Here is a 22,707-nt window from a genome sequence, read left to right as displayed (position 1 = left end):
CGATGGTTTATATTAACCGTTATTTTACAAGAAAGGACTTTTTTTTACTTGGGATATAAAAAATAAAAGAAGAAAGAATTAAATAAAGGCCCGATGATTCCTTCTTGTTGGCTCTTCCTTATCCTGTCAGGAGACACGGACACCTTGGGGATGCATATGATAATGCACGTGCTTTTTATTTTTGTAGTGCGAGGAAAAACTTTTTCTTACGCATTTAACTCCGAGCAAACTTTATTTTCACTTTAGAAAATAACTTCAGATTATTAGAAAATATTGTTTCATTTCGGTTTACGATAACAGCTGCTGAACAACTTTCCGCCTTCGTCCACACACAGTTCAGCGCGTCTTTGTGCGCTTCGAGTACTTTGAAGCGTTTCTGTATCTGAGAGTGATCGACATGCTTTGTTCATTCCATTTCTCACATCATAGAGAATTTCAGGACGCTATTGATACATAGTGCTTAGATGCGATCCTCTGAAAAATTAATCGAGGGTGTTAAATCTGGAAATTATGGAGGCTAAGTCACAGGATTCAAATGGCTCTGAGCACTATGGGACTTAACATCTGAGGTCATCAGATGCCCGAGGCAGGATTCGAACCTGCGACCGTAGGTGTCGCGCTGTTCCAGACTGAAGCGCCTAGAACCGCTCGGCAACTCTGGCCGGCCGCTAAGTCACAGGACCCTCTGCCAACCCACCGACCTGGAATAATTTGATTTAAGGTACATCTGGTCATCAAGAAAACAACTCCTGGACACCTATCTTGCTGGAATCACTTTAACTACTGCCTTCTAACTCTGTCTGTGCATACTGAAGATACTGAGAGCGCCACTGTCCATTTAATCGTTAATGAAATGAGGTCTGCAACCTTATTAGGGATGAATAAGTCATAAAATAAGAGAAATTACAATGTGTGGCTAGGCCATCATTAAAGAAAGACTCAGAAACGTATGATCTCGTTTTTAGTTGATTTAAAGTAAATAATAGTTTAATAGCACAATATATTACTGGAATAGACTCATCTGCGCACCATGTATCGTAAGACTTTTAGATGTAATGAATTATTTAAAAATTCAAAATTAGTTTCACGCCATAGTACTACTGTCAAGTTTAATACCAATTCAGATCTGTAATACATTCCCTGTAAGAGCACGAACTTCCAGTGTCATCTACAACTGTTTCCGCGGTCTTAATATTGCTGTGAGGTTCCTATCGATGCAAAGCTGGGTTCAACCAGAATTTTCATTATTAGTTTGTTAGGACTGGCTAACTCGTTCGATTGCAAATTCCGTGAGAGAAATGAAATACAAGGCCAGCGGTTTGAAAGTATTGTTGAATGGAACTGTGGAATTCCACGAAGTATGTACTAAATGTTTTAGAACCAAATAAATAATTCGTGAGAAGGTGTAATAGGATCTAGAATAACGTGCCAGAGGTCATACCACCATAAAGTTGTATCAAAAATTTAAATTTGATCTTCAAATCCTGTAGATGACCTGAGGATCGAAACAAATGATACGATACTACTGTATGGGGAAACTGACAGAGGCACATGAATAATATGAGCTTGGAATCGTATCACTGTTTTTGATAGTATTGGGATAAGTCTACGGCAGAGTGAACAATACTGAATTCAGAAATGCAGAACAGTGCGCTGGTGATGCACAAATTGTAGATCGCAGTGAAAATACACATTGCTTTTCAGAAACAGGAGCGGACTACCTAAAAAAACAAGATTGACTGCAGAGATAGTTTCCTCGGTAGTAGAGCCTATGCGAACGAGTAACGCGCTATTGTCTTCCTTTCCCATGAAAGTAAGTAGAAAATAAACAACTGGGCCGCATGCTATAGACGGCCAATGCCCTAATACCTCAGTAGAAAAGGGCAGGCCTTGTCTAGTGGCGTATCCTATTCTTTATGGCAACAGACTGTATAATCCAGTCAGTAGTCTCAGCAGTGACTACGTCAAATTCACAGAAGACAAAAACTTCAGAGAAATACAATTCAAGGAAAACCCGTTTTGGGACCAGAACTGTTTTAATACACAGCATGAAGTCACAATTAAAGTAGTAACAATGAAAGAAGTTTGCAGCAAGAGTGCTGTACAGAGAAAACAATAATAAATAAAATGTGTAATTGTTCGTTTGCGTGCGCTTCCAAGGCAGTTTAAAATTCACTTCCTCCACGACATTTTGAATATGCCAAACGTTGCCACCCTCTAGATTCTGTGACTGCCCACGTCGTGCCAAAGTGCCGTCGAAAAGTGGGATGTGTTCTATCAGACCAATCCAGATGACCACCTTATCACCACAGACGAATGCTACATTGTGAACGTGCAACAAAGAAACAAAGCATGCAGTGGAAACATACGGATTTACCAACGCTAAAAAAAAAAAAAAAACGCTGATAAAGCCTAAGACAGAACCATTATAGGACAAGGTTGAAAGATCCTACACTAGTGGTTAAATTGTGAACTACCGACAGCCCACATCCAACTTACACTACTGGCAACTAAAATTGCTACACCAAGAAGAAATGCATATGATAAAGTAGTATTAATTGGACAAATATTTTATACTAGATCTGACATGTGATTACATTTTCACGCAATTTAGGTGCATAGACCTTGAGAAATCAGTACCCAGAACAACCACCTCTGGCTATAATAACAGCCTGGATACGCCTGGGCATTGAGTCAAACAGAGCTTGGATGGCGTGTGCAGGTGCAGCTGCCCATGCAGCTTCAACACGGTACCACAGTTCATCACGAGTAGTGACTGGCGTATTGTGACGAGCCAGTTGCTCGGCCACAATTGACCAGACGTTTTCAGTGGTTGAGAGGAGAATGTGCTGGCCAGGGCAGCAGTCGAACATTTTCTGTGTCCAGAAAGGCCCGTACAGGACCTGCAACATGCGGTCGTACATTTTCCTGCTGAAATGTAGGGTTTCGCAGGGATTGAACGAAGGGTAGAACCACGGGCCGTAACACATCTCAAATGTAACGTCCATTGTTCAAACTGCCGTCAATGCGAACAAGAGGTGACCGAGACGTATAATCAGTGGCATCCCACACCACCACGCCGGGTGATACGCCAGTATGGCGATGACGAATACACGCTTCCAATGTGCGTACACCGCGATGTCGCCAAACACGGATTCATCCGAAAAAATGACGTTTTCCCATTCGTGCACCCAGGTTCGTAGTTGACGCCGGATGCGGCGTCAAGGGTAACCGCAGCCATAGTCTCCGAGCTGATACTCCATGCTGCTGAAAACGGCGTCGAACTGTTCGTGCAGATGGTTGTTGTCTTGCAAAAGTCCCCATCTGCTGACTCAGGGATCGAGACGTGGCTGCACGATCCGTTACAGCCATGCGGATAAAATGCCTGTCATCTCGACTGCTAGTGATACGATGCCATTGGGATCCAGCACGGCGTTCCGTATTACCCTCCTGAACCCACTGATTCCATATTCTGCTAACAGTCATTGGATCTCAACCAACGCGAGCAGCAGCGTCGCGATACGATGAACCGCAATCGCAGTAGGCTACAATCCGACCTTTATCAAAGCCGGAAACGTGATGGTACGCATTTCTCCTCCTTACACGAGGCATCAAAACAATATTTCACCAGGCAAGGCCGGTCAACTGCTGTTTGTGTATGAGAAATCGGTTGGAAACTTTCCTCATGGCAGCGCGTTGTAGGTGTCGCCACAGGCGCCAACCTTGTGTGAATGCTCTGAAAAGCTAATCATTTGCATATCACCGCATCTTCTTCCTGTCGTTTAAATTTCGCGTTTGTAGCACGTCAACTTCGTAGTGTAGCAATTTTAATGGCCAGTAGTGTGTATATAATTCTTGTGGAAGTCCAATCTTCTCTTCCTAGTTAACACAACTTACCCGCAATAATAGAAGACGAGCGGGAGCAACGTTCGTTGCCGTCACTAATAACAAGCAAAACGAAATCTTACTGATGCCAGACGAGTGCAATGGTCGTTGCTTTCACAATATAATATGTAAATTTTACTTGAGCGCTGTACACGCTGCAACACTGACAAAATGAAGTTAACGAATTATGTATACAAGGAGTTATATTCATTTTTAATGGGTCAGCTCAGCAGGAAATATTGTAGGAGAATTTTCACGATCTTGAAACATAAGTCAAATCTGCGTATAACAGGAGTTTATTTACTCTGTATGTTTCATGAAATTAACAGCAAACTGACGGAGGATGAAGATATCTCAATCTTCAGTAAAATTGAACAATAATGTCGCTAACACCAAAATTTACCCACAGACCGCATGGAGAAAAAAACATCAAGATTCATTTTATCTGTGCGCGAATTATAAGTTAGAGCTAAAACAGTTTACAATAAATTGGCAGGATAAGTTACGTATGAGAAAAACTAACTTAAGCGAGCTGCTCAGAATATCGACTTCCGTGAAAACTGTCCGTATCGCCAAAGAAAGTGCTCTTCACCTAATGAGATCCACATACTGCCATCTGCCGACAAAAGAGTGCGTAGAGAGGTTTCCAGCGACATACCGTCCCAGTGAGGAAGACGAAGGACAGTTTTCAAGCACAAATCTCCAGTATCTTTATTAGAGTGTCACTGAAATGATACAGGGTTTGGGGTGGACATCATTAAAACAAAGGCGTTTTTCGGCAGATTCTTCTCATGAAATTTCAAACACCAGCTACCTCCTCGGAATGCGAAAATATTTAATTGGCGCCTACCAAAATAGGGAGAAATGGTCTTCATAATAAAATGATGGAAATCAGAGCTCGCACGCAAAGATATAGGTGTTCATTTTTTCCGCGCGCTGTTCGAGACTGGAATAACAGAGAATTACTGTGAAGGTGGTTCAAAAAATGGCTCTGAGCACTATCGGATTCAACTGCTGTGGTCATTAGTCCCCTAGAACTTAGAACTACTTAAACCTAACTAACCTAAGGACATCGCACACATCCATGCCCGGGGCAGGATTCGAACCTGCGACCGTAGCAGTCGCACTGATCTGGACTGCGCGCCTAGAACCGCGAGACCACCGCGGCCGGCGAAGGTGGTTCCATGAACCTTCCGCCAAGTACTTAAGTGTGATTTGATGAGTATCCATTCCGATATGGAAATAACCACGAAATGGCAGCAGAAAATGACGTGGTGCTATGTGCCAGGACATCGCAAGGTGTTTTTGCACTCGTTCTATTTAGCGACGAAGCGTCATTCACCAACAGCGGTAACGTAAACCGGCATAATATGAACTAGTGGAACATCAGCGACCTCGGCAGGTTAATGTATGGTGCGGCATTATGGGAGGAAGAATAATTGGCCCCATTTTTATCGATGGCAATCTAAATGGTGCAATGTATGCTGATTCCCTACTTAATGTTCTACCCATCTTACTACAAGATCTTTCACTGCATGACAGAATGGCGATGTACTTCTAACATGATGGATTTCCGGCACATAGCTTCCGTGCGGTTGAAGCGGTATTGAATAGCATATTTCATGACAGGTGGATTGCTTCTGTCTTGGTGTGATGTTAACACATTATGCTCATAGGCTGAAAATTGTCACAAGAGGAAATCAGCAAAACATTTGTATGGCAGGCATCACGACGACTAAGTGATATTTCGAGGTGGAACTTTTCAGAGCCGGCTGGAGTGGTCAAGCGGTTCCACCGCTAGAGTCTGCAGCCGCACGACCGCTATGGTCGCAGGTTCGAATCCTGCCTCGGACGTGGATGTGTGCGATGTCTTTAGGTTAGTTAGGTTTAAGTAGTTCTAAGTTCTAGGGGACTGATGACCTCAGAAATTAAGTCCCATAGTGCTCAGAGCCATTTTGAACTTTTCAGGAATAGTCAAAATGCAGATTTATACAACTGAAGACTCCTCAAAGTCATCCGTTGTTGGGAGAAATATGTCTCACAGAAAAATTAATATGCAGAGTAGGACCAACACCGTGACCACATTTCATGGTCGCAGCTTGATGGTTTCGAGGGGGTAATAAAAACTTTATGAGCACCTCTCGTGTTTGGGAACAGCTTCAGATGGAAGAGGGGACTCAAGCACAGGAAAGGCATGCTAAATTTGGTGCTATTAGGGTTTCTTTCCTCCAGATATCTTCGCAAACAGCAGCAACGTATAACTTCCCGCTGTGTCGAACGTCCTCGTGGAGTTTCTTTTTGGCCGCAGACACGGTAGCTGTTATATTCAAAGCCGGGACCGGCGTTTATCTGCCGGTGTAGGAAATTGCCCGTGTCGAGCCCGGCGCAGCACGGCCCAGTCGCACCGAGCCACACAACTTCCTCGTAAAAGGAGGCTTCGGGGCGCAGACGGAGACCAGGCAAGGAGAGGCGAGGCGTGGCTCCGGGTTGGCTGTTAGCCGATCTGCGGCCGGGCCGCGCTACCGAAAGGGAAGCAGACATCCCAACCTGCCCCCCCCCCCCCCACCAACATTTCCAACTCAACAGGTGCTCACCGCAAGAACTGCGCCCGGAATTCGGTGTTCGGCAAACAAATGCGCAGCTTTAGCAGAATGAGAACTGATTTTCCTGCTACGGCTCTGTTAGGGTGAAAGAAGAACTTACCACCTCCTTCGGCGTTTGATTCTACGGACACTGAGGCTCAGATTCAGAGATACTCGTCGATACGGTAAGTTGGAAAAACACACTTAAGTAACAACGCTTATCACAGGCTGTCGTACAACACGCGTCATAATCTATGTATACCTTTTCTTCTTTAATAACACTGAGGTGCCAAAGAAACTGGTATGAGCATGCATATTCAAATATGTAGGTATGCAAATACGCAGAATACGGCGCTGCGGTCGGCAAAGCCTATGTAAGACAACAAGTGTCTGGCGCAGTTGTTAGATAAATTACTCAATTACTGCTGCTACAGTGACGGGGTATCATGATTTAAATGAGTTTCAACGCGGTGTTATAGCCGGTTCACGAGCGACGGAACGCAGCATCTCCGCGGTAGCGATGAAGTTGAGGTTTTCCCATACGACAATTTCACGAGTGTACCGTGATTATCACGAATTCGGTGAAACGTCCAATATTCGACATCGCTGCGGCCGGAAAAAGGCCTTGTAAGTACGACGACTGAAGAGAATCGTTCAACGTGACAGACGTGCAACCCTTCCTCAAAATTGCTGCAAATTTCAATGCTCGGCCATCAACAAGTGTCAGCGTGCGAATAGTCGGAGCCGAAGGCCCTCGCGTGTACCCTTGATGACCGCAGCACGCAAAGCTTTACGCCTCGCCTGGGCCCGTCTCATCGAGATTGGACTGTTGATGACTGGAAACATTTTGCCTGGTCGGACGAGTATCGTTCAAATTGAATCGAGCGGATGGACGTGTACGGGTATGGAAACAAACTCATGAATCCATAGCCCGTGCATATCAGCAGAGGATTATTCAAGCTGGTGGAGGCTCTGTAGCTGTATGGGGCGTGTGCAGTTGGAGTTATAAGGTACCCCTGATTCGCCTAGATAGAGCTCTAGACAGGTGACACGAATGTAAAGCATTCGGTCTGATCACCGGTATCCATTCCTATCCATTGTGCATTCGGACGGAATTGGGCAACTCCAGCAGGACAATGCGACATCCCACATGTCCAGAATTGCTACAGAGTGGCTCTAGGAACACTCTTCTGAGTTTAAACACTTGCGCTGGGCACCAAACCCACCGAACATGAACATTATTCTGGATATCTGTGATGCCTTGCAACGTGCTGTTCACAAAAGATCTCCATTCCCTCGTACTCCTAATGATTTATGGACAGCCCTGAGAGATTCATGATGTCAGTTCCCTCCAGCACTACTTCACGCATTAGTCGAGACTCTGCCACGTCTTGTTGCTCCACTTCCGCGTACTCCCGGGGCCTTAAACGATATTAGGCAGGTGTACAAGTTTCTGTGGCTCTTCAGTGTAGTCTGTGTTCGTAGAAAACGCTGTAGCACGAGTCTTGACCCAAAAACCCACTTGTATCTCCCAAACCAGTTTCAACAACAGTTTGCTATCATCAGTGAATTCTTAATAAGTACACAAATACATACCGTGAACTATGTATTTTCGGCATTATGATTCGTAAACAAATATAGACTCGACGACGTTGTACTGCCTATGTTGCTAAGAAAAAGAACCATACTATGTTCCTTCAGCGTATGCGTGCATGTAGGAAGAAACTTTTCAGTTTTCGTATTAAAAACACATCCATTGCAATACTATATTTATCTGCCGATACCATGCTATGACTGAAACCTGGTTGCTAGGTATCCAGAGGACGCACAGGATAAGTCTAAGGTTGGGATGGGGCGGTAAACACTTACTGTTGGTTGTTCAGTCAAACATACAACTTTATTTTCTAAGAACCGCTTATTTACACATTGGCTTAAAATATCACAATTAAACATTACAGCTGAAGAGCTAGTTAAAGAAAACTTGAGATGCTATCTGGGCTGAAGGCCCCAAAACCAAAGGAAACACAAGAACGGCTGAAGGCCTGGCTTAGAAATCAAAAGCAACTAAAAGTAAACAATTAGTGGCTGATGGCCTACACTAGGAGTCTGAAAGATAACTTTAATTGAAGCACATTAATAAACAATTTTTCTAACCAAGAAATTTCCTTTGGAACTTAAACAGAACGGCCAGAGCCTGATTAAGGAAATGTTAACTTATTGCATAGCTGACAGCCAGAAAGAAATTTGAAACAACGGCTAAAGGCCTCGACAACAAGTCAGATAAATAGTTTTTAGTTATTAAAAAATTTCATTTAAGGAATACACATGGCTGATGGCCTTTTTAAGGGGTTCATGCAAATGCTCGGCTGAAGGCCACACATAACACATGGAACAACTAACGGCTTACGGCCTGGATTAAATACAATTTCAGATAGAGTGAATCCTTGCTTCCAGGAGTGCTGGTTCTGCAAGGTTCGCAGGAGAGTTTCTGTGAAGTTTGGAAGGTTAGGAGACGAGGTACTGGCGGAATTAAAGCTGTGACGACGGGGCGTGAGTCGTGTTTCGGTAGCTCAGTTGGGCATTCTGGCTTTCGCAGGTTGCTCCGCTTCGTCGGTGTCCTTACCCGTGTTTACTGCTTGCCGTTGTGTGTTCCTGTGATCCGAGTGATTCACGTGTATTGTACTTTTTTAAGGTCGTCCTTTTCGTTAGCAACTTGCCGATTATGTACGGGATTCGGGCTTGACCGGATTCCCTACAGCTGCAGCGCCATGTCTACCACCATCCGGAAAAACATCCTGGTTTTTTGCTTTGACAAGGATACCCGCCGAGTGCAACCGACCGCCCTCGAGATTCATAACTGGCTAACCGAGGTAATAGGCATCAATTCTGATTCTGTGCACACCACCCAGCTAGATTCTGATGGTTATTACGTGTTTGTCAAGCTTCTCAGTCCAGTAGCAGTAGATCGACTTATTGAAAAACCTGGCAAACAAGTCCCTTTTGTTCATCGTGACGGCACCACTAGCATGATTACAGTAACACGTGCCGATACCTCTATTCCGACTGTTCGAGTACTTAACTTTCCAATAGAAATTGACAATGCTAAAATTAAAGATGCACTTTCTAGGTTTGGTGAGGTTAAAGAAATTGTCAACGAAAAGTGGTCGTCTCGATACAAATTGCAATGTAACAATGAGATTAGATCTGTGGACATGGAAGTAAAAATGAACATTCCTTCTCACATCACGGTAGATGGTTATAAGGCTCTCATTATATATTCTGGTCAGGCCCCCACCTGCCATATCTACAATGAATTAGGCCATCTTCGCCAGAACTGCCCCCCCCCCCCCCCCCCGAGTTTTTGTCTTGAAAAATAGTCTCCAACCGCGGCGTAGATTGACACTTAGCGAGTTAATGGCACTAGATACTTCTGGCTGTTCTGCACACCCTGATGTTTATGCTCCCCAGGCAACTACCTCCGCGGCCCCGCCCATAACCTCTGATGCCTTTCCACCACTCATAGGACGGCAAACAGCTGCTCCAGGTTGTCTTGAAAGTGAATCTCAGTAAGAGAAAAGGCCGCTGGAACATAGTGATGAGCATTCAGATGAGGAATTACCTCACACGACTCCTGCAGCTCAGAAACCAAAACCATCAATCGTGGAGGAATTAGTACCAGATGACGTTATGCGGGTCGACTTTGAAGCCAGTGCGGATGGACTTGAGGGGATGCCGAATTCTGAGGCTCCATGTCATGAACAGGAACCTCCAACTTTGCGCGCCGCGCCCGAAGGACAACAGCCGCTACAACGCGCACACAGGGAGGAAGTGTTGTGTCAACAACGCTCTACGACCGACAACAAGTTCCGTGCGGAAGTACACAGGCGAAAGTGTTTACCGACCTGCCAGCTGCCGACGGCAGTGCTGCGACAACGACACCACCCCGTCTCAAAGAATCCACAAAAATTCCGAGACCTCAAATCGCCCCACGACGAAGCTCAATCCACAGCAAATTCTCTCCGTTCCTCGCAACAAGGGAAATTCCACTTCGTCGCAAGCTGATGTAGTACCCCGAAATATTAGTTATGAAATTGTGAGCGAAGGATTCGGTGATGACATCAGCAAAGAACTCGGCGAAGCCCACCCCTCACAATAGTAATTCCGTTCGTACAAGGTTTATTCCGTGTTGTCGCCTAAGGTTGCAAAGCTTTTTCGTGTTTCTTTCCGTCCTCTTATCCGGTTATGGTTCGCAGCATTCACTGTGTCGTTTTTGCTTCACACCGGCCTATGCTTCTCAGTGTATCACTTATGGTCTTTATTTAGCTTCCTCATCCAATAATCCTCCCATGGCTGCTCACATTATTCCGTTTTTAATCTTGCAGACGGCCTTCTTGAGCTCCATTTCATCGTTTTGTTATATTTTTGCATCCAATTATCTATATGCTACAGGCCTACACTATCACCTCCCTTAATATCAATAAGAGTACGTTAGAGTTAGAACTTGCTTTATTAAAAAAATTGTTGTTTGGCTGTGGTATGGATATTGCCTTCTTACAAGAGGTCACAACATGGCAAATTAACATTCCTGACTATGTTGCAATAATCAATTTCGCTCCAGAATTGAGTGCTGGCACAGCGATTTTAGTCAGGGAAGGAATACGTCTAACCGATGTCGAAAAGTTAGACTCTGGATGGAGGATAGGCGTGAATATCATGGGCGTCAGTGTAATTAATCTGTATGCACCGTCTGGAAGTGCACGGTGCGCTGACGGATCAAAGTTTATTTAAGGAGGATATCATTTACTTATTTCGGAGAGACTCTCCGAAGTTGATCATTGCAGATGATTTTAATGGTGTATTACACCATAAAGATCAATCCCCCAATTTTAATTATTCCCATGCATTAAACTTTCTTGTCTCCCAAATGAAATTGAGCGGCGCGTGGGAAGTTAAGTATCCCATGCTTGTGAAATACACGTACATTTCACATAATTCCAGCAGCAGGATTGATAGAATCTATATGCCGAGCCACATAGTGAGGAATTTGCTACAAGTGGAAATAACTCCAGTCAGCTTTTATGACCACTGTAGTGTGAGTGCCTGCATAAACGTAGACCGGCAACCAACCCACTGGTTTAGGAATCAGTGGAGCATGAATGTCGGCCTTTTAACAGACGACGAGCTCGAGGCTGAATTAAAAAAAGGTTGGGTATTTTGCTTGCGGTCTGTACACAAGTTTCCGAGTGTTTTGGAGTGGTGGACCCGCAAGGCGAAGCCCAAATTACGGAAAGTAGTTATATCTTATAGTATAGAGAGATCTCAGGCAGTTCACGGTACAATGGAACTTTATGGTTTTACGAGACTTGTATGATCAGGCAGATGGCTCACACATGCGATTGTCCGACATCAAGAAAATTAAGGCGACATTACTAAGCTTAAAGAGAAAACAACTGGGGGGTCTTAAAATTAAGTCAAAAGCCAGATCTGTCAGCGAGGACGAAACGGCTGCGTTACATCATCTGATTAAACACTGCAAGAACCGACGACGGATATTCATTGACGAACTTAGATTAGAAAACGGTACTGTCCTCACTGTGCAAAACGAGATAATCAGAGAAATCCACAGGTACTACAGTGCCCTGTGTGAGACAGAAGCAACGCAAGATGACGATTCGGATGAACTATTTGAGTTTACAACCTCCACAATTACGGCCGACGACAACACCAGCTTATTTTCGGCTTTTAGTCCAGATGACGTCTTTGGAATAATTCGTGGCTCCCCTAAAAAGTAATCGCCGGGCCCTGATGGCCTTCCGGTCGAATTCTATCAACGATATTCTAGTATCATAGGTGATAAGTTGACACAAGCCTGCGAAGAAAGTTTGTACCACCAGAACTTAAAGAATATGAAATCGTTTTATTTGACCGCAAACATAATTGGGCAACAGCAAACTTGTGCTAATAAGCTATCAATATAGAGATACAGCCGCTCTGACGTTTGGCAGCTCCATTAATTGCGGCCTCCTTTTTGTCGATTTTTATAAAGCATTTGATCTTGTCAGCCATAAATACCTCTTAGAAACGATGCCGAGAATGGGCTTCCGGCAGGACTCCATCGCTATCGTGCGCAATATGATCACTGGCCTGGCCGCCACGATCTCCGTCGACTGCCAGCTCACAAGACCGATTACCATCGCAAGGGGTGTCCCCCAAGGAAGCCCCCTTTCCATGTTGCTCTTCGTCATCCCACTAGAACCATTTCTGCGGCTGGTACAAGAGCACATAACGGGCATAAAGATCGCCGGGAAGAAAACTGCAGTTGGTGCATATACTGATGATGTCGGCATCGTCGTGAGGAGCAGGGAAGATATGATTCAACTGCAGGCGGACCTCAGAAGCTATTGTTCCGCTCCTGACGCAAAAATAAATGAAACTAAAAGCGAAGTTCTACGTACAAGGGGACTTGACGATGTCGGCCTAAAATGGGCTAACCATGTTACGGAACACAAATCTCTTGGGGCGACACTGACGTTCCCCCCACAAAAGATTATAACGGCAAATTGGCAGGATGTCTCGCTCAAAGTCAAGGGTGCTTTAATAGATAACGTCCATCGCAGCATGGACCAATTTCAGAGGGTAAAACTTATAAATTCATGTATCCTGTCAAGAGTATATTATGTGGCACATGTCTTTCCACTCCCCACCGTCATAGCCAAACAGATAATGCGCAAGTTGACCAATTCTCTGTGGCGGGGGAAATATTTAGAGTTCACATGAAGACTGTGACCATCGACCTTCTGCATCGTGGTATGGGTCTGACCGATCTGAAGGCCAAAGCAATGGCTTTGTACATTAAAAGGATGACATATTCCATCGAAAGCTACTCTGACACCCTTACGGCTAAGTTGTTTGAGGCAGAGGCGCCGAAAAGCGTAGAACCGCCGATCAATGTGCAGAAGATCGATTACCAGCTCTCCCACATCTGCACATATTATCTGGAAAAGAGCTACTTGAGCGAAGCGAGGTCCTTCTACAACATCGTCCCTTAACTGCCAAAGACATTCTGGAAACAATGTGAAGGCAAGAACAAAATCGAGCAAAACCATACTGGTGTCAATTGGGATGCCCTGTGGGCGAACATCAGCAGCATTGTTCTTCCGTCCTTGGTCAGGTCGACGTGGTACAAAACGATCAGCCACCGGGGTGGCCGAGCGGTTCTAGGGGCTACAATCTGGAACCGCGCGACCGCTACAGTCGCAGGTTCGAAGCCTGCCTCGTGCATAGATGTGTGTGATGCCCTTAGGTTAGTTAGGTTCAAGTAGTTCTAAGTTCTAGGGGACTGATGACCTCAGAAGTTAAGTCCCATAGTGCCCAGAGCCATTTGAACCATTTTTGAACAAAACGGTCAACAACATTATCTGCACAAATGAGGGCCTAAATGCGATTGGGCTAAGCGGCACAGCCCATTGTCCAGACTGTCACCAAGTGGATACTGTTCTTCACAGATAGCCGGCCGAAGTGGCCGAACCGTTCTAGGCGCTTCACTTTGGAACCGCGCGACCGCTACGGTCGCACGTTCGAATCCTGCTTCGGGCATGGATGTGTGTGATGTACTTAGGTTAGTTAGGTTTAAGTAGTTTTAAGTTCTAGGGGACTGATGACCTAAGATGTTAAGTCCCATAGTGCACTGAGCTATTTGAACCATCTCTACAGATATTGTTGCAGTCACCGCATGCGCAATTGGCAATGGGTGCGTCATAAAGTCGTCATTATAACTAGGACTTCTGAAAATAACATAGTCACGAACTTACTGCACACACAAGACGTCAAATATTTTCCGCCAACTGAAACTAATGCCTTCATGTGGCTGTTGGGCCACTATGCAAGGCATGTATTCAATCGGCTGACAGGCGACGATTACAGCGAATTTCTGTCACACATCGAAACAGAATATATTAAAATTAGAAACTACGCGGTTCACCGTCGCAAGTACGGTAATTTGCTGCATACTGCATTCAATAGAACAGGTATTAGATAGTTGTTCGAGCTCTAAAACCTTCACCCGCTTAGGTATCAAGCGAATAGTCTGACTCAAATCCCATATTGACGCTTTGCCCCCCCCCCCCCCCCCCAAAAAAAAAGAGACTATGTTCCTTTAGAGGTCAATGTGAGTGGTGACGGGTATGGGGGCGATACCGTGGCCAGACCTCGGACTAATTGACCCGTGACCTCCTTGGACCTCCTTGCCGCCACCTGCCTGCCACGCTCATATCTATCTATATATATATATATATATATATATATATATATATATATATATATATATATATATATATATATATATAAAAGTTGGACTGATGATAGGATTCTGTAATGATGGTCTGGGTTCGATTCCAACTTTTCTTTAAATAGTAAAAAAGAAAGATAAAACGCGAGATAAAAAAAAAGTAGTTCAGAGCTAAAAAAATAGTTGGTAGAGCACTTGCCCGCGAAAGGCAAAGGTCCCGAGTTCGAGTCTCGATCCGGCACACAGTTTTAATTTGCCGGGATGTTTCAATTTCAGACAGAACAATTTTTAAGAAAAAAATTTTTGGTTAATCAATGCTCAATATTTTAATTTAACATGGTTGAAGGCTTTTATATAAAATTTAAAAAAACTGAATTAATATACGGCGGAAGGCTTCGGACAATACTTCAACTAAAATGAAAATCATAATTTAAACCAAACGGAACAAGTGGTGCTCAGAAGTGTTCCAAGGGTCGGCCTGGGAAGGTAGCTCAAACGTAACGTGAGGTGAGACAGGCAGCCAATGGTTGAAGTTAGGTAATGGGCTGGCAACCCAAACTAGGGACTGCCCTAGGACCAACCAAGAATTTAACCAATTCCCTTCCGTCCGAACAACGGCACGACGATGGAGAATATCGGCCGAGGAAGAGAATACGAACAGCACTACGCCTACAGAAATTGGCGTCTGAAAACAGCCACGGGAACAATAACCACTCTAAGCAAAATATGAACCAAACTACTTAAAAGGCTGTCAAACTACACGCCGTGCTGAACAGCAACAATACGACGAGGAAAAGGCACACTGCCAACACACTACGCTAACGAGCAGGGCAGGTAGCTGGAGTATTGACGGCCACATTGCAGAAAATACCACTGGTTACGCAATTTCAGCGTCCAGCTTCAGTGGGAAACGAACCTGTCGCTCTCACAGTAGTGCCTCACGACCCGACAGCACGTGCATGCGGCCAGTGGCACCGGCCTGGCATCGCGACGTCGCGACTTGCTTTCTGCTCCGTCCCAACCGACTCCTTAATCCAGCATGCACACAGCATTAAAATAACTGCTCAGTCAAACCACAAGCCACACACGGTTCGGCGAAAACACTTCCACAAACAACTCGAACAATCCTAAAAACCAGTCACTGTGGAACGACAAGAACGAATCACTAGTTGACACACACAGAGACCCCAGAAGAGGTCGGCGACTAAGTACACGTCGTCCGATGAGACGACCGACCGAACGACCAACCAAGGTCGTTCACACTGAAAATCAGGCAAGTCATGGCTGTCCGGAATTCACTGCTGCTCCATCCCCACTCCCTTCGGACGGACGACATCCCGGAGACACTGGCTTGGACCCATCCATGCAGAGGGAACACTTGGTAATTGGTCACCTGACATCTCCGCACAAGCAAGAAACCAACCCACGTCCCGCAAGATGACCAACTGAAGGGGGCCAGAAACGGTCGGGCGAGTACTGGCTGTCCGGACCTGACTGGAACTCCGTCCCCCGACTGAACTCACCGTACACCATAACCCGGAAATACTAGCGGTCTCTACAAACACAGTACAACAGTGATCGAAAGCGCTGCTGCTGCCACTCCTGGGCAGAAAGGACGGCAACTTAGTGACGCCAGTAAATCGAATAAGAAACGTGACGGCAGTACCGCCAAGACAAGACGTGCCGTAATAAACGGCACGAACGCGAGTCGCGCACGGATAAATGACTTTCAATGACTTTCAATTAGAATGACGTCCACTGGAAGAGAATTACATAATGTGAGTAAGAGAACAGACTGTGATGTAGGAACGACAACATATGGAAGTTTTTATCTGGACGTGAGTCGTGCACGGTCTGTCAAAGCGGTTAAGATGACTGCTCGCGTATAGCACGAAATTCGGGTTCAGTCCCAGTGTAGCACAACTTTTCACTGTCGTCATTCCTTTATGCAGCTGATGGTTGTTCACGTTCGCAAATGCAAATACACTCCTGGATATTGAAATAAGAACACCGTGAATTCATTGTCCCAGGAAGGGGAAACTTTATTGACACATTCCTGGGGTCAGATACATCACATGAACACACTGACAGAACCACAGGCACATAGACACAGGCAGCAGAGCATGCACAATGTCGGCACTAGTACAGTGTATATCCACCTTTCGCAGCAATGCACGCTGCTATTCTCCCATGGAGACGATCGTAGAGATGCTGGATGTAGTCCTGTGGAACGGCTTGCCATGCCATTTCCACCTGGCGCCTCAGTTGGAGCAGCGTTCGTGCTGGACGTGCAGACCGCGTGAGACGACGCTTCATCCAGTCCCAAACATGCTCAATCGGTGGACAGATCCGGAGATCTTGCTGGCCAGGGTAGTTGACTTACAGCTTCTAGAGCACGTTGGGTGGCATGGGATACATGCGGACGTGCATTGTCCTGTTGGAACAGCAAGTTCCCTTGCCGGTCTAGGAATGGTAGAACGATGCGTTCGATGACGGTTTGGATGTACCGTGCACTATTCAGTGTCCCCTCGACGATCACCAGAGGTGTACGGGAAGTGTAGGAGATCGCTCCCCACACCATGATGCCGGGTGTTGGCCCTGTGTGCCTCGGTCGTATGCAGTCCTGATTGTGGCGCTCACCTGCACGGCGCCAAACACGCATACGACCATCATTAGCACCAAGGCAGAAGCGACTCTCATCACTGAAGACGACACGTCTCCATTCGTCCCTCCATTCACGCCTATCGCGACACCACTGGAGGCGGGCTGCACGATGTTGGGGCGTGAGCGGAAGACGGCCTAACGGTGTGCGGGACCCCTAGCCCAGCTTCATGGAGACGGTTGCGAATGGTCCTCGCCGATACCCCAGGAGCAACAGTGTCCCTAATTTGCTGCGAAGTGGCGGTGCGGTCCCCTACGGCACTGCGTAGGATCCTACGGTCTTGGCGTGCATCCGTGCGTCGCTGCGGTCCGGTCCCAGGTCGACGGGCACGTGCACCTTCCGCCGACCACTGGCGACAACATCGATGTACTGTGGAGACCTCACGCCCCACGTGTTGAGCAATTCGGCGGTACGTCCACCCGGCCTCCCGCATGCCCACTATACGCCCTCGCTCAAAGTCCGTCAACTGCACATACGGTTCACGTCCACGCTGTCGCGGCATGCTACCAGTGTTAAAGACTGCGATGGAGCTCCGTATGCCACGGCAAACTGGCTGACACTGACGGCGGCGGTTCACAAATGCTGCGCAGCTAGCGCCATTCGACGGCCAATACCGCGGTTCCTGGTGTGTCCGCTGTGCCGTGCGTGTGATCATTGCTTGTACAGCCCTCTCGCAGTGTCCGGAGCAAGTATGGTGGGTCTGACACACCGGTGTCAATGTGTTCTTTTTTCCATTTCCAGGAGTGTAATATTTCACGCAGAAAATAGGTACAGTTGTGGTCTTAGTGAGAAGACTGTATTGATGCATCTCCAAGCTAATCTACCCTATGTGAGCCTGTTCATCTCTGTGTAACTGGCGTAACGTACATGTATTTGAAGTTGTTTACTGTAGCCATGTTTAGGTCTCCCTCTATTAGCTTTACTCTCCACGCTCTCCTCCATTACCGCATTGCCTATCCTTTGATGCCTCAGGATGTGTCCCGTCGCACAAATTTCTTTTGTCATTAGTTCTATTCATTTCCTCCTCTTTAGTCACTCGATCTACTCATCTAATCTTCAATATTCTCGTGCAGCAGCACATTCCAGGAGCTTCTGTTCACTTCTTGTCGAACTGCATACTACCCACATTTCAGTTCTGTACGAGGCTACAGTTCAGACAAACACCTTCAGAAAACGCTTCCTAGCACTTACATTTTTATTAAACGGTATCAAATATTCTTCCTCAGAAATACTTTTCTTTTTATATTATGGTCCCATGGTGAAACTAACCACTTTTCAGGAGTGATGTACAACGTAAATGTAACATTGTTGTGATATAAAGTCCCAAAGGATGTATATTACCATTTTGAAAAATATGTGTAGTCTGCACAATGCTGAAGACGGGGCTGAGGAAAATGTCATTGACTTTAAGCGAGCTGACTTTATTAGTACAATAATCCGATTTGCGGACATTGCTATCATCAGATATCTGCCGAAAATAAAATGAAAATTCATAATCATATATTAAATAAAAATGGTCCCTAAAACCATCATAATCGGACAATCGAAATTATTACAAATTGTTAGAAGACACGTATCCCGGAATATCACGTTTCACATGGATAATTTGCTGGTACGTTCCGATGAGACCAAACTGCTGTGGTCATAACTCACTAGGCTTACACCCAACTTAATCTGACTTAAACTAACTTACGCTATGGACAACACACACACGCTTGCCCGAGGGAGGACTCGAACCTCCAATGGAGGCAGCCGCGCCAACCGTGGTAAGGCGCCCAAAGACCGCGTGGCTACCCGGCGCGGACCGCGTGGCTACCCGGCGCGGCGCACATGGATACCAAAGTTACAACTTGTAACTTTTATACCCATGGGTAACATGACGCACCAGCGTACGTGTCACCTAATGATTTGTAATAATTTTGATCATTAGATTAGATTTGTTTTATAACCATTTTTTTATTTCATATATGTATGCCGCGGCGGCTCATCTCGAGTCGATCCTCCGAAGCGTGCCTATCTTTGGTTCGGCGTCTCGCGGTGTGGTTAGGTGGCTGAAGCGGCTGAAGCCGAGCGAAGCCGAATTGGCGCAGCAGCGGTGAGGCGAGCGCAGCGAGACTGGTCAGACCGTTGCCAGGGAAGTGTGAGGTTTTCGGTCTGTTGTACGTCGGTGATAGCTCCGCTAGCTGTCGGACCTGGCAGCATTCTGGTTTTCGTGCCTTATTTTGGTCCTGTTCTGGCCGACGAGGGAGGGGGGGGGGGACTTCGTTTTGTCCCTTAAGGTCATACTTGCGGAGAATGAAGCCGATCTCCTTGAAGCAAAAGTATTACTGTCCCGAACTCTGGGTCCCAGCATTTTAGTAGCTTTCTGCTGCTCATTTATTGCCTGTGTGCTGACGGCCATCTTGAGATTCTATTTTAAAAGACTGCCTTCACCTACTTTGGCTCTGGATACGCTGATTGTGACAGGGTTAAACTTGCATGTGAGCGATTTGTTTTTAATTCATGTGTTTATTTGTACTGAAACTGATGGAAATCTTGGTGTGTTCTAGTATTGCCCGCTTGGACTGCTAAGTTCAAACTAAGGTTATGTCACCGACCAGTCGTTCTGCTGGGTTTGTCTGACCTGTTGTTTACTCATGGGTTCACTGCAGGAAATGTGGTAAACTGTAAGCTATTGAAGCCTAATTTGCTTTCTTTTAAATTTTGTATCTTTACGTATATGTGTCTGGCTGGTGATATAAATTTGTAACCTAGTTAACATTCTATTGCAAATGATATATTTAAGATTTCTGGAAATTTATTGTGCTCTCTAGTAAATAGATTGATTGCATTTTATTGAGTATGTGAGCTCTTTGGTGTTATTGATGTTTCAAGATAGTAAGCTCCAGATGTATCGGGCTTGTTTAAATTTGTGTCAGTCTCAAGGGTAGTGCCTTGTTGCAAGGTTTTGCTAATGACAATTTAATATTTTACCATGATTCAAATTTGGTAGTTAACCCTAGTTTTTCCTCTAGCACATCGACTAATAAAAATTTGTGTCCTAGATCTGTCTCCCTCCTAGCTGTATGAACTTGCTTGTCTGGAGCTACCTTCGTTCCGTTGACAGTCCACGCTTGGCTCACTGAGAGGGTCGCGCTACGCAGACCGCACACCTGCGATCCGCAAGGACACCTACACATCGGGCTAAGTACCTTGTCGTGTGTTATCATCTCAGGAGGGGCTCCGTCTGCTCATTGTGCATGTTGCAACTAGTCTATGCAACTAATGTGCAAAGTTAAGTTCTTCTTCTATGTGATTTGGAACTGGATCGGGGTCTTTAATATTTCATGTAATAACTAAAACCTTAGTTTTGATGTTCCATCAAGTTGCTTACTGCATTGGTTCACGTTCTTGTATTAGGTCTGCTACTGCGTTTATTAATAGTTTCAACACCTAGTCCTTCCGTGATAATACGTTGTTCTGGTTCATACTTTTCTAAGGAAATATTATTGGTCAAATTTTAATAATTATTGAAAATTTGGTCCAATTAAAGTTTTTAAAATGTACAGCTTTTTGTGCATTTAGTTGTGCCTGAGGGGTTGTTTCCCCGTGGTAAATGAATTTCATTTGTGTTCTAATATTATTAGAAAAAGGAGGAAATTTTAATATACAGCTTTAGTTTAGCAATTAACCAACCTGTGAATCTTGATGTTGATGTTATTAATTAGTCACATTACATTTTTGAGGTTGGTGAAACAAATTCTAGATTGATGGATAGCTTAAAGTGACTTCCTCCAATTTATTGATTGTTTAACTAAATTGGTTGTTTTCTGAACAACTGTAATAAAGATACATTAATGTGAAATTAAACGGTGAATGTTGTGGAAGAAACTTGGTGTCAAGCCCTTTCAAGTAAGAGTTTCTCCTAGAAAGTCCCTAGGCCGTAATTTGGCTATTCCAATGTCATTACATATTTTTATTTCATTTTCTACAGATATCTGGTGATGGCATTGTTCGTAACGCGTAATATTGGAATAATAGTCTTTCTTCCAGTCAACCACTTTTTCCTCAGCGACCTATTCAGCATTTTTCAGATTACATAAGAGGATAAATCAGTTTGAGATAAGGAATCCTGACCCTGAAACAACCGAGTCGAAAATTATAAATAAAGATCGTTCTGATATGTCTGTCAGTGGACCTCTTCTACTGCAGCTCTTAGATGTCCATATTTAGGTAGGAGGTAGTATTGACCAAAACAAGAAAACATTGTCTAATGATGCATACCATAAGGCCTACGGGCACTTCGTCTGTAAAAGGGATGTGTTTCACAATAGTAAAGAAGAGAAAGAGCCTAAACCTCTTACGGTATGCACTTTTACAATTGACCTCTACTGAGTGCTATTTTCTTTCTTTGGTCCGTATTACCAACTCTCAAAATATGACAAGAAAGATCTTGCAGCAGAAGGGGTCCACTGACTGAGGTATCAGAACAAGTTTCTCTTATAATTTTTAACTCGGTCGTATCTGGACTAGGATCCCATTCCTCAAATTTATACTTTTACCCTTTTCCATTATTCTTGAAACTTTGTAACACAATCTCAGAATCTTCCCTACGTACCCAGCGTGCATTCTGTATCCTATATACTTTTGCCATTGAAAACTACTGGAGATAGGCTACAACTGTATCTCACTTCCATCTCAATCCATGCTTCCCTTTCATATGTGTCAAGTCTTAGAAGTGCAGTCTGATTTCTGAACAGTTTGTAAATAACCCTTCGCTTCCTGTATTTTCTCCCTTTCTTTTGTCCCGCATGCTTATTTGGTAAGTGTTTGATAAAGAAGATATAACAGTAGTATGCTAGAGTAATTCCATAGATTTTATTTTCATCGTACATCATCAGACGGTTACAAGGTAAGCTAATACACCGCTTCTGACCGATTTATAAGTTTCCTCAGCTATACATTAATTGCCTATCCCCCTTACAGCTACCAAATAACGGTATTGTTGATTGCTAACGTTCACCTACTATTCTACACGCAACTAGACATTTCCAAAGGGATAAGATACGGTGACAGGAAGTGACCACAGCATCCTCATGATGAAGATGCAAAAAAAAAGGTTGACACATTTCAATATACTATAGAAACTACCATTCATATTCACGGTAACGTGAATGAGTAGACATAAGTCACGGTACGTAAAACCAAAATTACAACAGACTAATCTTGAAAATGTAGAAGAAAAGTTAACAAGACACAAAAAAGTCAAAACTTAATCACTGAGTGGGTTGGATGTACCGTCCTTGTTCATT

The 22,707-nt window shown here is 44.8% G+C and overlaps 1 protein-coding gene across 1 annotated transcript in view; it reads right to left on the bottom strand.

Moving 5' to 3' along the window:
• The window catches only part of LOC126273329 (survival motor neuron protein-like), a 35,432-nt gene extending 15,615 nt beyond the window's left edge, over window positions 1-19,817 (bottom strand). Inside the window, exon 1 of the mRNA XM_049976876.1 lies at window positions 19,703-19,817. Within this exon, the coding sequence (XP_049832833.1) occupies window positions 19,703-19,817 (115 nt within the window). The remainder of the gene's footprint in view (window positions 1-19,702) is intronic.
• Between the last annotated feature and the right edge of the window lie 2,890 nt (window positions 19,818-22,707).

Source organism: Schistocerca gregaria, chromosome 5 (assembly GCF_023897955.1).
Source record: "Schistocerca gregaria isolate iqSchGreg1 chromosome 5, iqSchGreg1.2, whole genome shotgun sequence".
Taxonomy (NCBI): domain Eukaryota; kingdom Metazoa; phylum Arthropoda; class Insecta; order Orthoptera; family Acrididae; genus Schistocerca; species Schistocerca gregaria.
Note: the sequence above shows the minus strand (reverse complement) of the source record. Positions and strands in the feature narration are given on the sequence as shown.